The following is a 16,518-nucleotide window of genomic DNA, read 5'->3' on the forward strand; positions in this document are numbered from 1 at the left end:
GTGCTTTAATTTGGCAGAATTCTGACCATACATGTGGAAATAATAAAGAACTCAGCTTGAAACAATCATTATACGTCATTCTTTGTTTTGAGGTCTGACACAATCTAATGATACTCGGTTCAAATAATAAAATCAATGCCTATATATGTGGATATTATGTAATGTAGGCAGTTTTCACCTAACAATGGGAATTGGAACAGGAATTTCTATTGCTCAGCATCATGATTGTAAACAGTGATGTCACATGACTGAGTCACTTCACAATATCAGTTCCAGGAATTCTGTTAAGTAAACTCATAGTGTTATTAATCACAACATCATGGGATCACCATTGTAATTTCTTTTCAACTTTCTAATTGATTTTTGCTTATTGGAAGATAACAGTGAAGGTTGAAAATGATAATCCAGTGACCCTAGGATACAATGTTGTAACTGTGAGCTGGGCAATGAGTGCACAGATAACAATCATATGACTAAAAGGATTCTGATCATAAGTATGAGGACTAGTCATAATTATCACTCCTTCAAAACTTACAGTGATAACATTCATCACTCATTCTAAATTTTAACTGTGCAATCTTTATTCCTTGGATGATCTTGCTGGGCTTATATTCTCTTGATATAGCTTCTTGGGATTCTTGGCTTCTCTTTTTAGAAACATTCGCCACTATGATGAGGTAGTACAGGTTTTTGGGGTGGGGTGGGTGTGTGCTGATGGCACATAATCCAAGAAAAATAGTTCTTAATGTTTTATTGCTTTTAATAGAGTTGTAATATGCCTAGAGAAATTTGCTAGGCAATAGCTTAAATGTTTAATATAAAAATAAACTTTTAGATCACATTTTTAGAAGATTTTTTATGTAGTCAAATAATACAAATGCAACCAAGTTACCCCTTCATCCTGTGAAAGTGGGTTGTTGATCATTAAGTCTTGCTGTCCAGCTTTCCGAGGGTTTGTAATATGCTGTAAATAGGAAAAAGGCATTACTAAAGCTGCACTTATGGCATAATGAAAATATGAACTCAAAAATAAATAAATTTCCTTTAAGCTATACTTACAATTTCTTTTACATTATTATATAATGCTCTTGATTTTATTGTTTTTGTAATCCAATGATTTCTATCAGAAGGTAGAACATTCAAAAATAACTGTAAAATAAATACAAGATGAATCAGAAAAATAAGAATCATTTTTAACTTTGAGTATTTTCTAAATATTTTTAGCTAGAAGCGTGAAAGACATTTATTTACAATGGATGCAAAGTCATTTGAACCCTTATCTGTCAAATATTTTTTCATATACGATCATTAAAACAAATTGCCTATAATGCCTGAACACATTGATTATTATATGTCAATATTTTGGGGGGATTAATGGGGAATTGCATTAACTAATAACAATTGAAAATAAGTTGCTTCCACATGTTTATCTGCTAGCCAAAGCATATAAAATATCTAACAAGTCTTACCATATATAGTTCCTTTTCTTTAATAATTTAAGTGATAATTCTAAATGTAGAACTTAAAAGTTTAAAATTTTCAGACTCCTTAAAATAGGGTCCTTATCTTTTTGAAGCAACATAATCACTTTATGCTTCCATGCAATTATGGATTCCAAAATATATAAAGTACTGATTTATATAACTAAAATGAAATAATGTAACATAACGTAATGTAACATAACACAACACAACATAAAAATTTAAAAAGGTCTCATGTGAGAATAGAGAATTCTTAGAACTTTGGACTGTGTTACATTTTAGACATTTTAATTTTTTTAAATTTTTATTTCAAAATTCAATCTAAGGGGAATACTGATTCTTGCTAGAATGGATTATAATACTCAGCATCTTTCAGTTCTTCCTAAAATAAGGAATTATCTACTTTTTATACTCTTGAAATTTTTAAAACTTTTATTATTTCATTTCTAATAGTGACAAAGTCACTCTGTTTTCATACTTATTCTAATCTATCATTAGTACAAACTTGGGCTGAATTCTGGTGACCTAATGTAGAGTCAATTTGGTGTTGTAGTTGCCTAAATTTGTGTGTGTAGGTGGCACCTGACATGCTGGACAGAGACAGTGACTGGCGCAAAGCTACTCAACTAGCTTTCATAGACCCAGAACTCACAGTCTTCTAGTTTCTAGGCTGATACCTTGGCCACTATACCAAACTGACAAAAAGATTAAATACTGGAGAATTATGTTCATTATATTTACTTTGAATTAAATGTAAATTTATGAAAATTAAATTTAGTTTCTGTACTGGTGGCAATAATTGTTTCTGAAAATGTGTCCCAAATTGCAATTAAATATATTACTTAGATCCAGTTTTAGGCAGGGGGTTGGGCTAGAAGGTCTCCAAGGATCCCTTCCAAACCTATGATTCTATGAGTTTATGGTAGCTAGCTTAGAAAAATATATACACTCTTGCTTTAAATTAGTCACAAACATTTCTTCCTTGTGTTTGAGCATCAATCATATCTGTAGATTGGCACTCAAGTTTGTTGTTCAGAGTTCCTCCCTCTCCTACTCTCTGCTTGGAACCAGAATTTTTATTTTGTCTTCTCTTGGCCAACAAGATTGCTTTATTTTCTTGGAAAACGTATAGACCCAGGAAAGAAATATTTGTATCCAATAAGAGAGGAATGGCAGCTAATGACCTTCTGGATATTGACCCAAGAATCCTTTACTATTGATAGTCTTCACTGCTTGAATTCAAAGCACGTTTTGATGTTGGTTTTTTTTATTTCAGCTTTAGTATTATTTCATAATGGCTTCATAGGAGTTGCTGGTTCTGAATCTACTTGTAATTTAGGTATTAGAAAAATTACTGTTTCCCAAAAATAAGACCCTGTCTTATTTTCTTTTGACCCCCGAAAAAATGGCTAGGGCTTCTTTTCAGAGGGTGACTTAATTTCCCCCACGTGCTGGTATGAGATAGGGAGCCTCATGCTGCCTTGCTTACCTAACAGCCGCACCATCCATCCACACAAAACAGCCTCACGGTGGCTGCTCCAGAAACCCTGGCCACTGGGCCACTTCTGCTGTGTAATTGTGGTTGTAAAAAAATTGGGAGGCTGAGCGACACACCCCATGCGCTGGCTTATCTAACGTTTGCACCATCCATCCATGTGAATAGTATAAACATCTTAAGACAAACTTAAACTTTTAGTTGGCTTTTAATTTTCTTAACACTACGTACTATTTCCACAAGACCTGCTTCCATTAATTAATGGTGAAAAAATAACCTTCTCTGAAAATCTGCATATTTCTTTTCAGTCTGTTAAAATATACAGCTGATATATGCTCTACTGATCCAAAATGTTTTTTCCTTTCTAACATATGTATCACTGTTTACGTTAAATCTATTGGAATTATTTTGAACTAGTTGATCCCCCCCCCCTACATTTTGAATATTATTGCCATTTTTGCTTAAATACAGTTCCAATTATAAATATCTGTAGTGTATGCCTGATGTCTATGAAAAGTCTGTTTACTTTTGGGCCCATTTTGAAATATCTATCTATCTATCTATCTATCTATCTATCTATCTATCTATCTATCTATCTATATATATATATATATATATATATATATATATATATATGTAAAAATCACAACCCCTGGTAAGCCCCAACTATGGGAGGGAGCCAACTGCTTCCATTATCTGTCAATCGGCTCGTCACAAGGGTCCATCACGACAGAAACCCAATATTTTTACTGTTGCCTTTGTTATATTTGTTATATTTATCAGCACAAATATAACACACACACACACACGTGTGTGTGTGTGTGTGTGTGTGTTTTGAATATCTAAGTGAATGGTATATAGTGGAATGGCAGGACTATTGTTTTTGTAATATGGTAGTATAGATCTTTAGTTATAATATTATAAAACAGCCACTACTACTTACATTTGACTAAAAACTTTTATTGATCCTTGTTGATCAAAAAATTATTTTTCTTTTTTACTCCAGATATTTTAGAAGCAACCATAGATATTTCACTATTTTACCAGATATGATGCATTTAAGTATACTTTTGTGATCAGTCAAGTATTTTGTTAAACAAATATTCTATCATCATTCCATGTATCTCCAAGTCATCTTTCAAAACTATCAATTTTAATTTTAGCTACTGTATTTCAAATTAATACCTGTCTTGTGCATGGTAACAGCTCATAAGCATACCAGATTGAAATTTCTTGGAAAATGCTACAATTCTTTACACTAGCAATCTTCAAGTGCATCAGGTAATGTGGTGATTTATTACAAGTACAAGCTGTAAATAAGTATTTTCTTCTTACCTTCCAGCAAACACTACGGAACCTGCTGCTTCTCAGCTGCCCATTAATCCCCTTCAGCCGTATCGTTGCCAAGTAATTGTTGTTTACAAATAATTCTTCCCATTCTTTACTACATAGAACAAACATAAGAAAAGAACTTCTTAAAATTATTATTAAAGACTTAGCTAAGTGAGAAGCAGTGTAACATAAAGTAATTTGGGGTAAACAAAAGAAAAGGAAGTTTTAAATGTATATATTTAGCACAGTGCTATTTCTAAACACATGGTTGTCTTTTTGGACACATTTCTTCCTCGAATTTAATGAATATGTAGATCACTGTAATTATGCCAGCAACTGAAATTCATAATGTCTGTGGAGGCTATTCCATTTCCTCTAAAACATTAGCAGTGCAGTTCAGTGAATAAACAAGAAAAATGAATATTAATACAAGCACATTTGGGTTTCACCCATAGATAAAACAGTATGTATTTAAAAGGACACCTTACTCCAAAATTATGGATTAGAGAAGTATAGCATTGACTGAGGTCTTCACATGATAGATTTGGTTAAATGAAGCTTCTTTTCTTCATGTTATGAAGATGGGCAATGAAGAATCGTAGAAGATGACTTCTACTAACTTTTAGCGCTATTTACTCTTGCAATCTCTTTTACTTCTTTCTACATGAACAGTTTTAAAAATTTAACAGGTGCTAGCTTTTTAAAAAAAATAAAAAGCCTGAAATAAAACCCCTCACTGTATAAACTGTTAAAAGCAAGCTTGAATACCTTGCAGTACCTACGGCTGGCTAGATAAACAACCAAAATATGCCTCCCAGGCACAAAGACACCAGGGGCCTAACACCTGTGCTTCATTAATATACAAGTAAATCTACTCTTCTGGGAAACAATTGGAAATTAATTGTCTCAAACCATTTATAGAAAATTTGAATCCAAGAATGAAACTGTATTTCCTTTATTTTCACAGAACACTATCATTCACTTGAGAAGCTAATATGAAATTGTCCAAAGTTTTTCTTTATTTATTATCAAAGATGAGATAAATAAAACAAAATAAGCAATTTATCAGGTATGTATGTAAGTAAAACTGAAAGACTACTTGATGTTAAAAAGATGCAAGGTGAGTTATAAAATTACATCATAACAAAATATTACCTATGCCAAGCTAGGCAGCAGCACCTAAATAATCTTGGGTTATGTAAAAAAAGCTAAGTAGAACTGATTAATATTTTGTTGGGAAATCAAACAAAATATGTGTCAGCAAGCTAGACGGGAAAGTAAAAAAAAATGTGGAAGACAATAGCAAAGAACTTCTCTATTTTTGTCATGAAAATCATATGGATAAGCTCATGTTAATACCAATCAAGGTATTGTATTTGTGTAGTTCATTTTTAAAAATGTGTTTGTTCTATATTGCTCTTATCTATTTTGACTAATGAAGTTAGCTAATGAAGAAGTAAAGTTTAAATTTACAGCATCAGGTAACATCCAGTGGTTCAAGCAGTTCATGCCACTTTGGATGAACCAGTTGTTAACCTTCTGAGCAATTTGGTGAACTGGTTGTTGGAAGAAATCATTAGGGCAGAGAACCGGTTGTTAAATTATTTGAATCCCACCACTGGTAATATCTATTTTGAACTCAAACCCCAAAAGTCAGTTTCCAATTACAAAAAAATGTTCATTCATTTCATCTTTCTGCATTTCACCATATAAGAACTGAGAAAATATTCTCTGGAAAGAACTAACATCATATGATAATTTTGTAGTTTTGGGGACAGTCATACATTAGTTTTTATTCACCATCACAAAAAAATGTCAAGCAAACGCTTGAACTTTCTTGGAATTTTAAGTTTGTATATTTTGTGTGACGTTTTATCTATGGGCAAACTCATTCCCCATATTCCCCATTTGATTGGGGAAAATCATTTGGAATTAAGCCAAATATTGGGATATCACATTCTAGCACTCCAAAGATAGTTCTATGTAAAAATTGTGATCCTACGTTTTATATTACTGAAAGAAGTGAATGGATCTTTAGTTGGAATCATTAATAACCATACTTTAATACTAAAGCTATCAAGTTAGGCTCTTTAAATTCATGTTGAAGAAATTAATGTTTAATTTCCCGGAAATAGTAAAGCCTTGCATCTTATTTAGCATATTTCTATCTAGAGCTAATTTAGAGAGTGATATCCATTTTACATTGAATATATTGAAATGTCTAGTTAAATATTTGCTACTCTGTTACACAATTGTTCTAATAACTTTTCTTCCTAGTTAAGTATCCTTTGAGTTCAGCTTGCTATGGTCTATTAAGTACCCTATATGCACATAGATATACTGCTACTTTTGAAAATCACTAAAATAATACATTTCCATCAAATGTTGATTTTCAAGATGTTAGGAGTATAGCCACATAGAATTTTATTGAAATTAAAACAAACATGCTCTTTGAAAACCGACAATTTGGAGTGGTATTTTGAGTGACAGAGACTGTTGTGGATGGAAGTAAAGTATATATGGATATATGAAGTACTAAATCAAAGCAGCAGTTGCTAAGCACATAGATCAGGGCTGAAGACCTACTATACATACAGTGCTCTCTGTTACTGTTTAGAGAAAAAAAACTCTTATTTTCTAAATTGTTTGTTATGGAAAAAATAATGTGAGTGGCTTGATATGTTTTGTGTTGTTTTCCTTAGCAATTACATAAGGTACAAAAGGAAACAGGTAAATAAAAATAAAAGCAGTAAATGCAAAGAAGGCATTAAAGGTTATTTTTCTGTCATGTGTGCATTATTAATGCTACCGAAATTTTAAAATGAAAATTACAAAAAGTAATTTTTGGAGTATAAGATGTACCTTTCCCCTCCCCTAAAAGAACGTGGAAATGTTGGTGCGTCTTATACACTGAATAGAGCCATTTTTGGCCCAACCTCCCATTTTTGTAAAAAAAAAGGGGAAAAACTGGTCGTTTTACACAAAAACAGGGGTGTCTTTCCCTTCCTCCAGCCCCCAGGAACACTCTGCAGGCTTCAGCAGGCTGGGGGGAAAAATGCTCCTGTTTTTGCAAAAAATGGGTAAAAAACCAGGTCATTTTTCACAAAAACAGAGGTGTTTTCCCCTTCCTCCAGCCCCCAGAAGCACTCTGCAGGCTTCAGCAGGGCTGGGGAAGGGCGAAAATGCCTGGTTTTTTTGCGAAAAACAGCCCATCTCCCACCCATTTTTTAGATTTTTTTAAAGGAGGCATTTTTGGCTTCCTTCAGCCCTGCTGAAGCCTGCAGCGTGCTCCTGGGCTCCGGGGAGGATAAAAACCTTTTTTCTTACTTACATCTTCGAAATCTTGGTGCGTCTTATAGTCCGAAAAATACGGTATGACATGATTGTTATCTCTTGCTTTGAAGAAGGCAGTGGTGTGGATTTCCTCAACACATCTTTTTGAATGAAAGAATGTGGATAAGGAAAAAGTGGGTTTATATGATTTTTTTCCAATCAGCCTTTAGGTCTGGGGCCTGGGACAACATTGACCACACTTGCAGGCAATTGCTGGTGGGACTGAGATAATGTTTTCCTGTTTCATTTCTTGCTGTTCAGTTTATTGATCATATACTGACCTTCTAGAGTTGATGTTTATGTGTGTGCATGTTTCTTTTTCTTTCTTCCAGGGGAATTCTAGATGGTGTTGGTGGATGAGAGATCCAAACTCAATCAGTATGAGGTAGGTATTGTACCCAATGTTTCTTTCAACCCCTGACTGAATAAGTGATGAGATGAAGATCCTGGTTGGTAACTAGAAAGTTGTGGATGAGAAGTTGACTTAGGCTCCCACCTCATCAAGACTTTAGTTTTAAGGACCTACTGGGCACAGTGACATATTACCATACCTCTCACTTGGGCGGCAGAACCATAGTTAGAAATGGTATGCAATTTAGAAGTCCACCTGGACTCTGATCCTGCTCAATATGCAGCTGACAGTCATGACCAGTCATTTTGTGCACCAACAGTGATTTCTCCTGAATTGGGGGATGCTACTCATAGTGTCTTATCCTCTAGTCACCTCCCTTTTGGTCTATTAGGGCCTACCTTTGAAAACCAACCAGAAACTAGAACTCACATAAAATGCATCTGTGCAAGTAGTTATATAAGCACTTCCTGCTTCACCCATGTAATATTACTGCTTTCTGAGCTGTAAAGCTTACCAATGAGCTTTTGTGTGCAATTAAAATGGTTACCTATGGGCCTTTTTTCTCATGTTTCTGCCTGACCAGTAAGACATAAATAAGCTACTATAAGTCTGACTATAAAATACTTTAACACAGGTATAATATATTCCTGGTTATTAATACCAGCTAATAAGTGGACCACTGTACTCTGTAGTAACTATAGTTTATGTGTGGTCTTGAAAAAAATCCATTTAGTTGATGTTGTACAATCTACTGTATATACTCGAGTATAAGCCTAGTTTTTCAGCCCACTTTTTGGGCTGAAAAAAGCCGCCTCGGCTTATACTCGAGTCAGTGAAAAATTTGCCCGAAATGGAGGAGAAAAAGGGGCGGGGCCATGCCGCTGGGTGACACTCGTGAATGGCCCAGCGCCCCTGTGAGTTTCCCCTCCCTCTGTGTCAGTTTGCCGCGCAGCGCGCACCGCACCATCCCCCCTCCTCACGTTCTAATGTAATGCAGGGCTGTCTTATGATTCCCCTTCCTCCCCCTCCTGCCGCTCTGCAACGATGTCCCACCTCCTCCTTGTTATGGCAAGCAGCCACATAGCGATGTCCCACCTCCTCTGGTACAGTGATCCAATGATAGGAATCACTGTGCCGTGTGTCATAGGAGGTGGGACATCGCTCCCGCGGCTGCATGGGACATCATCATCACAGCGGGACATCAGCATCATGAGGTGAGTGAAGTATTTCATTGAATACACCGCTAGTTTACTGTTTTTCTTTGAAATAAATATTCAAAAACATTATTGGTATCTATTTTTATTTTTGAAATTTACCGGTAGCTGCTGCATTTCCCACCCTAGGCTTATACTCGAGTCAATAACTTTTCCAGTTTTTTGTGGTAAAATTAGGTGCCTCGGCTTATATTCGGGTCGGCCTATACTCGAGTATATACGGTATGCATTATTTTCTATCTTGTCAATTTTTTTTTCAGAATTTGCTCTATCTTACAGATATACATGGAGAGTAGTATTACTTAGAAAACCTGGCAATTAACAGTAGTGGTTTTGATATGTTTTCTTTTTGCTATTTGGAAAATGTTACTTATGTAGTAAAAAAGGGCTAAATATGTTTTTTTTTACATTCTTCACTTGGCAGAGTGATAATCCACACTGTTCCCTAACTTGCCAAGTGAATGTTTTTGTTTTAATACCCAACATTAGAAATAATGGAAGTGTATTTATTATGTTCATATAGATCTGAGATAAGTGAAAAAAACAAAATCAAATCCTTTTGTCTAGGTAAAATAATCTCAAAGCCTGATGTTCTGACCTAGACTTCCTGAGACAGTAAAAATCACATGCTTAGTCCCCAAAACTCTCTTTTTATTTCAATGGCTGTGAATTATATTCATTCATAGCCCGTAATGAGTCACAAATAGTAAGTAAAGAGTCCGACAGAAGTCTGCCGCAATCTTTCAGGATAAGGCTGATAAGCACCCACCTTTATCTTCCTTGAAACACTGCCAAAGACCTAATTGCCAATTAGCTTTGCAAGGCCACATGGAGCATAGTCAAAACAGAGCTTCAGAGTTTAAACTGACCAGAACGAACAAAGTTGCTTCCTGCAAAGGCTCATGTGCCTTTGCTCCTCCTTTATGTCTTATGGGAGGGGCCAATCATCTCCAACCCTCACTCCCGAGTCACTCCTTTTGTCTTAACTGTTCTTGCCTTCTGGCAGCTCTGCGCATGCATGCACTGGGAACAGACTTCCGCTGTTTCTCTGCCTTGCTGATATCTGAGTCTGGAGGCTCCAGGGGAAGCACATAACTCCCAGATGGTCATGGTCACCACTCTGCCTCCGATGCAGCTCTTGTCTGAGCCTTCCCCACACTCCAGGACTGGCCCATGTTCCTACCCAACCTCCTCACTGTCCAACTCTGTTGCCAGCTACACAGGCCGCTGGCGGACACAACACCTGATTCATCTGTTTCTCAGACAGTCATTTAGGTGCATCAGATAAAAGGAACATGTCTTTAGCTATTCTTGTAACTACTAAAATATAGAGACAACTGGTAAAATTGCTCTCTACTTTCAAGCATTATAACTGTTCTTGTTAACTCCTATGCAGATATAGAATACAAAGAAAAGAAACATTGAATAAATGCTCATGGTTGCCTCTACTATGGTTATAAATAGTGAACTGTTTTTATCCATGTATTAAATTATGTTCCCCAGATCTACTCCAACCATGATTTATCCCCAGGGAAGTTCAACATAAAGAATTTGAAAGGGAATGATGATACAACTATGCTGTGAAATAAACTAACCATGATACAATGAAAAATTAATATATCTATGAATTGAATATTTTAGATTTTTTTGCTGTAAAAAGGATAAGGATAATAATGATTTTATGTATATTTAATAGAGGTCTGGTGATATAATGTATAATGTTAACAATGTATTAAAATGATATCCTGTTGCTGATAAATAATTTTAATAAGGGAATAATTGAAAATTGGTATATATATGTAGTGACTATTTAGGACGTTTTGTTGAAAAATGAAGGAATAAGACCTCTGTTTGAAAGTATGAAGTACAAGGATAATAATGAGCATGTATATTTTCTGGGAAAAAATAATACTAATGGTAACTGAATATATATTGTAGAATGAAAGTGAGGTATTTAGTTATACTAGATGAAAAGTCTGAGATGGTAAATATTATTCGAGAATATGGATGTTAAAACACCTGTAACCAAACGACATGCTGTATGTGATGATGGCTTTTTCTTTTTGTGTTTTTTTTCTTTTTTGTGTGGTTTTTTTTATTATTGTTGTGTGTATTAAATATATATATAACAGAGAGATACAAAGTGTGTGTGGGGGGGAAAATATAGTTAGGATAGATTAGCACAGGTAAGGGAATAAGAAATGATACTAAATTATCACCTATTAAATGAAATAATAAATGTATAAGAATGATAAATGTTAAAATACCTGTAACCAAACGACATGCTGTATGTGATGATGGTTTTTGTGTGTGTGTGTGTTTTTTCTTTCTTTTTTGTTTTTGTTTTTCCATTGTTGTGTGTATGTGTTGTCTATGTAACAAAAATTATATATATATATATATATATATATATATATATATATATATATATATATATATATATATATATATATATGAATGAAAGAATTTGAAAGGGAGACATGTTTAAATGGTGATGTTCCCAGGCTTCCCTAGCAGCTCTAATAAAATTCCTGTCTATGAGTCTATATTGAAACAGTTACTGCACACAAGCTACAAACCTTCTCTTCGTGTACGAAACAGCCTATTAAGCCCAATTACTTCAAAGGACCATTATTACTCCATTCTGATGTCTCTTTTAGATTCTGTAATGCTCCTTCTCAAAGCAATATGGACTTTATTCTACCAGGAATTCAAGAAGTGAAAAAACCCAGCCAATGCTTCTCCAATAATCATTTCAATACTGGTTTTACTAAGTTCACCTTTTAGACAAATAACTTTCTGCAAAACATGGCCTATTAAACTTTCACAGGAAATTTAGTAGAAATATATAAAACACCTTCAATCCCAGTACCAGAGAGAAAGCTTCAGCGTTAGAATTGCAGGTGCCAAGATCAACCAGATAAACACTGTTATCTATAATTACTTCATTTTTAGCTTAAATCACAGGTAATGAGAGAACTCAAGTCTCGAAAAGGCAATTAAGAACTGTACATAGTCTGCTTTCTCTACAAAGAAAAATATTTTAGAAATTGATCATGGTGTTGTTCTTTTAAATTCTTTGTAGATAATCTGCCAGTCTATAATGTTAAAGAACATAATAGACTGGCATCATATTATTTGTGATCGAATAAAAATCTGCTACTGATATTGATAAAGATCAAGCTCTAAATTATCCCAGGGGAATCTGAATCTTTAAATTATTCCTGCAAATTGTATTGTGATCACTACCTATCTACCTCCATTTAGATACACTATTAGGTAAGAAAATAGTTGTTCCACAATAACTTCAATCCACTAAAAAAAAACCCTCACTTTTTAAAAATCAAACATTTGCATTTCTTTCAATTTAAAGGATTATGATGAAGTACCAAAGGCTTTCTGATTTTCCATTAATTTAAATGTTATATTTTTCTGTGGAGAAATTTAAGACAGGTATAAAAGTTCCATCACACAAATATAAGAATGAAATTTTGGGAAGACAGGGTATCGTAGGCTTTTAAAATAAATCCTGGGACTTAATATTTGTTTAGAGATACATGATGAGTTTGTGTAATGTATTTATTTATATTTATATGCAATTCAAGTAAAACTATAAAACAATTAATCATAAGAAGCAGCTCAACAGTACATCAATTAAAGTACCCATTGGCTTCTAAGCCAGTTTTGCTATATTTCATGTAGAGTGTTGGAGTACATATTAAATGCGCACTTGGGATGAGGATATTCTTAAATGAAGGTGCTGTGATGGAGAAATGTTATCCCAGACAGAGTGAACATAAAAACTCCTTCACCAAAAGTAAGTATAGGATTAGACAAATCTTTTTAAAGGAGCCAAACCATTTTTTACAGGTTAATGTACTAGACTACCTACTGGAAGGCAAAGAAGGACTTACAAAAGCAGTATTACACAATTATAATGGCTCTAATATTCTAACAAATTACTCACATATTTTTCATTAACTGTATTTTCCAAACAATCTTTAAAAGCTTTGAAGTCGCATTAGTCCACTTCATAAATAATGAGTTACTATGATGAACACTCCAAGCAAAGATTCAATTAAGGTCCCTGCTGCCAATCCGGGAGTAGTTGCGAATCTAAGAGTACCCTGAAGTCATGGACAGGGTCCTTTGAGAAAGTGCAAAATTATCCAAAGTTAAGTAGGGGTTGACATATTAATTTTCGATAAACAGTATCTCTGTCTCAGTACATTTATGTTGTATTTCATCCCAACCCACAGAATTCTATAGTCATCAAGGTCAATGGTTAAAGACCATTATACCACCATTTGAAAATACATCCACAAAAGTTTTGTAACCAATTGACACACTATGTAACTGGAAGAGGGTTTTATGTTTGTCTGTTTAAAAATAAAATAAAAAAATAAAAAAAAATTGGCCACACCTCCCTGGCTCCCTCTGCTTTGTTTCTTAACTCAGTCTGAGCCTGAAAGATGTGTCCCAATTCTTTCTCACTCATCTAATCCCTCCCACAGATTAGAAGTTAAAGAAATCTATTCTGCACCACATTTGGATTCCTCAAGCAGGCATATGAATCCAGGAGCAGATTGGGAGCTGCTAAGCCACTTAGTAGCTTTATCTCAGGAAGCTATATTTTACCATTGACGGCTTGCATTGTCGCAGCATCAGAATCATCCTCCGCTTGACACAGTGTAGAGGACAACGCAGCCGTCATTTATTTTGTCCGATTGTAGCCCACAGATCCCAAGGAACTCCATTACAACAGCGTGGGGAACCAGTTGCATTTTGCGCCAAGTTACTGATTAGACCGCCACCATCTTCGATCATCGGCAGAGTGGCCATTTTGGTGCGAACTATTAGGAAGGCGACAAAAGAGCTTGGGATCAAGCAGAGGCAGTTCACAGGGCTGCTATTGCCTGAACATGCCCGGAAGCCATGACAAGGGATCTGAGTGTCCAATCAGCAAACTTAGTTGCAGTATTGGCCTGGCCTCACTCTCAACTCAAGGACACTCAGCTGAGGTCTTCATTCGCAGGGTCTCTGTCCAAGAACTCAGTCACGGCTTGTTGATCCTCAGCAATAATCTCCAGAGCTGCAGTGGTTGATCCATAAGGAGGTGGTGAGTCTTCCCCTAAGGATATCTTCATAGCCCTTAGTAAAATGACCGATCACCATGCAAAAAAGTCTTCTAGGTCAGAGGCATCCTCTAGTTACCATGGGACACCAGGTTCCAAAAAGGCCAAGACTAGGTCTAAGAGGTCTTCCATAGCCACCACCTATATGGGTACTTCATCAAGCAAATTCAGGGCTGAGGACAAGGAAACATTTTGCGAAGGCCCAGAAAGCCTCTAGGGGAGAAGCTCCCCTTCCACAGGTTGCCACTTTCTCCCAGCAAGCAGATGACACCCAGATTTCACTACCTTGAGGACATGGCCGACCCTCAGTTGCTCCAGCCTGCCTGTTTTGAGGACTTCACACCCTTTGCCTGCCTAGATGGTTCAGGGGAAGACTTACTTGATCTACTCCAGGAGCCTGGTACCTCGGCATCCTTTTTGCCAACCGCAGCAGGTCTTCATGCAACAGAAAATCAAGGTTTAGGTCTGACCCAAGAGCTGCGAGATTACATCTTGGAGGCCATTGCCCAGGGTTAGAGATAGCATTCCAATGTAGGAGTCTTCTCATCCCTACCCAAGTAGGATCACTTCCCCCAAATGGAGGTCAGGTTCCCAGGGAAGAGGAGGATCTGATGTCTTTGCAGAAAAGTCATTCTCCCAGACCTTCTGGGCCTAGTAAGGATTCCATAGAGGGGGAGAATGAAACTGCTGATCAGAATTTATCAGCGGACAAGGGTTTGGTCCCGGACAGGTCTGCCTTCACTGGCCTTTTCAAACAAGCCCTTTTCAGAGCCACCTTGCTATGGCTCCGCCAGTTATTAGCTAGGCTTCCTCCAGAGGATTCCCATTTACGCCAGGACATAAACAAGCTGGTGGCAGTCACCGAATATTTGGCAGATGCCATCCTAAAGACAGCTAAGTTCATGTTGAGGGCAATAGCATTTAATGTCACTTTATGTAGACTCTCATGGCTACGTCACTTGGCCGACATGTGGTCTAAGTGGCGCTTGGCTTCAGCTCCCTTCAAGGGAAGCAATTTATTTGGAGAGTCCCTAGATCTGATCTTAGCCGAGACTAAGGATAAGAAAAAGGCCATGACTATCAGCTACAAGTGTACTGACTGAAGGCTCTCGCCTTACGGTCATAGACAGCCCTTTCACTCCCCTGATTCTGGGGCCTCTGCCCCCCAGTTTTAACTACCATGTTCCTAGGGGTTTGACTGGTCCCAGGACAGGCATTCTTTCAGGGACAGGGGCAGACAACAACCATATGCCAAGAGGCCTTTCCGAGGATCTGATAACAGACCCTTCCATAGTCTAAGTGACTTCCATCATGACTTGCCCATTGGTAGTTGTTTACAGTCCTTCATCAGTCAGTGGGAGGACACCACCACAGATGCGTGGGTGCTTCAAATTGTGAGGCTGGGCCTCATGCTGGAATTCCTATCCCCTCCTCTGCAACATTTCATCAGTTGCTCCAGATCCAAGGGCTCTTCCAAGGGAGAGCTCATGTTAGCCAAAATCCAACATCTGATAGGGATCAGGGCAATAGAACAGGTTCTGTCGGGGCAGGAGGATCAGGGATTTTACTCGATTCTCTTCCTTGTTTTAAAGAGCTTGTGTGTGTATGTGTGGAGAGCCATATTAGATCTAACACCTCAACGCCCAGGTGGCGTACAAGCATTTTAAAATGCAGTCCCTCAATTCCACCTTGGGCTGCATTCAAGAGGGAGATCTTCTGGCATTCATCAACCTCAAAGAAGCTTACCTGCATGTTCCCATCCACCTATCCCACAGAAGGTTCCTGAGATTTTGCTTCACAGGGCACCACTGCCAATACAGGGCGCTGCCATCCGGCCTGTCATTGGCACCCAGAATCTTTATCAAGATATTGGTGGTAGTAGCAGCACACCTCCACTCATGTCCAATGCGCTTGCAATGCTACCTGGATGATATCATCATCCAGTCGTCATCTGTCCTTCAAGCTCGGTGAGATCTTTGCATCACAATTATAGAAACACAGGTTCTCCGTAAACATAGAGAAAAGTCATATGGTTTCCAGCACCATGCTCCTTCACTTGGAGCACTGATAGATACTTCAACTTGCATAGTCTCACTCTCAGAGGACTGCATTACCAGCATTCGGATGTTGGTCGAGTCGATCCAGGAACAACGGTCCATGCATCTCATCACCCTTT

The 16,518-nt window shown here is 36.8% G+C and overlaps 1 protein-coding gene across 1 annotated transcript in view; it reads right to left on the reverse strand.

Moving 5' to 3' along the window:
* Nucleotides 1-16,518, reverse strand: part of TBC1D5 (TBC1 domain family member 5) — a 379,115-nt gene that overhangs the window by 152,790 nt on the left and 209,807 nt on the right. Inside the window, exons 5-7 of the mRNA XM_032235839.1 lie at nucleotides 4,312-4,420; nucleotides 1,060-1,149; nucleotides 893-964 (exon numbers count right to left, since the gene is read on the reverse strand). Of these exons, the coding sequence (XP_032091730.1) occupies nucleotides 893-964; nucleotides 1,060-1,149; nucleotides 4,312-4,420 (271 nt within the window). The remainder of the gene's footprint in view (nucleotides 1-892; nucleotides 965-1,059; nucleotides 1,150-4,311; nucleotides 4,421-16,518) is intronic.

This window comes from Thamnophis elegans, chromosome Z, assembly GCF_009769535.1.
Source record: "Thamnophis elegans isolate rThaEle1 chromosome Z, rThaEle1.pri, whole genome shotgun sequence".
In the NCBI taxonomy this organism is placed as follows: Eukaryota; Metazoa; Chordata; class Lepidosauria; order Squamata; family Colubridae; genus Thamnophis; species Thamnophis elegans.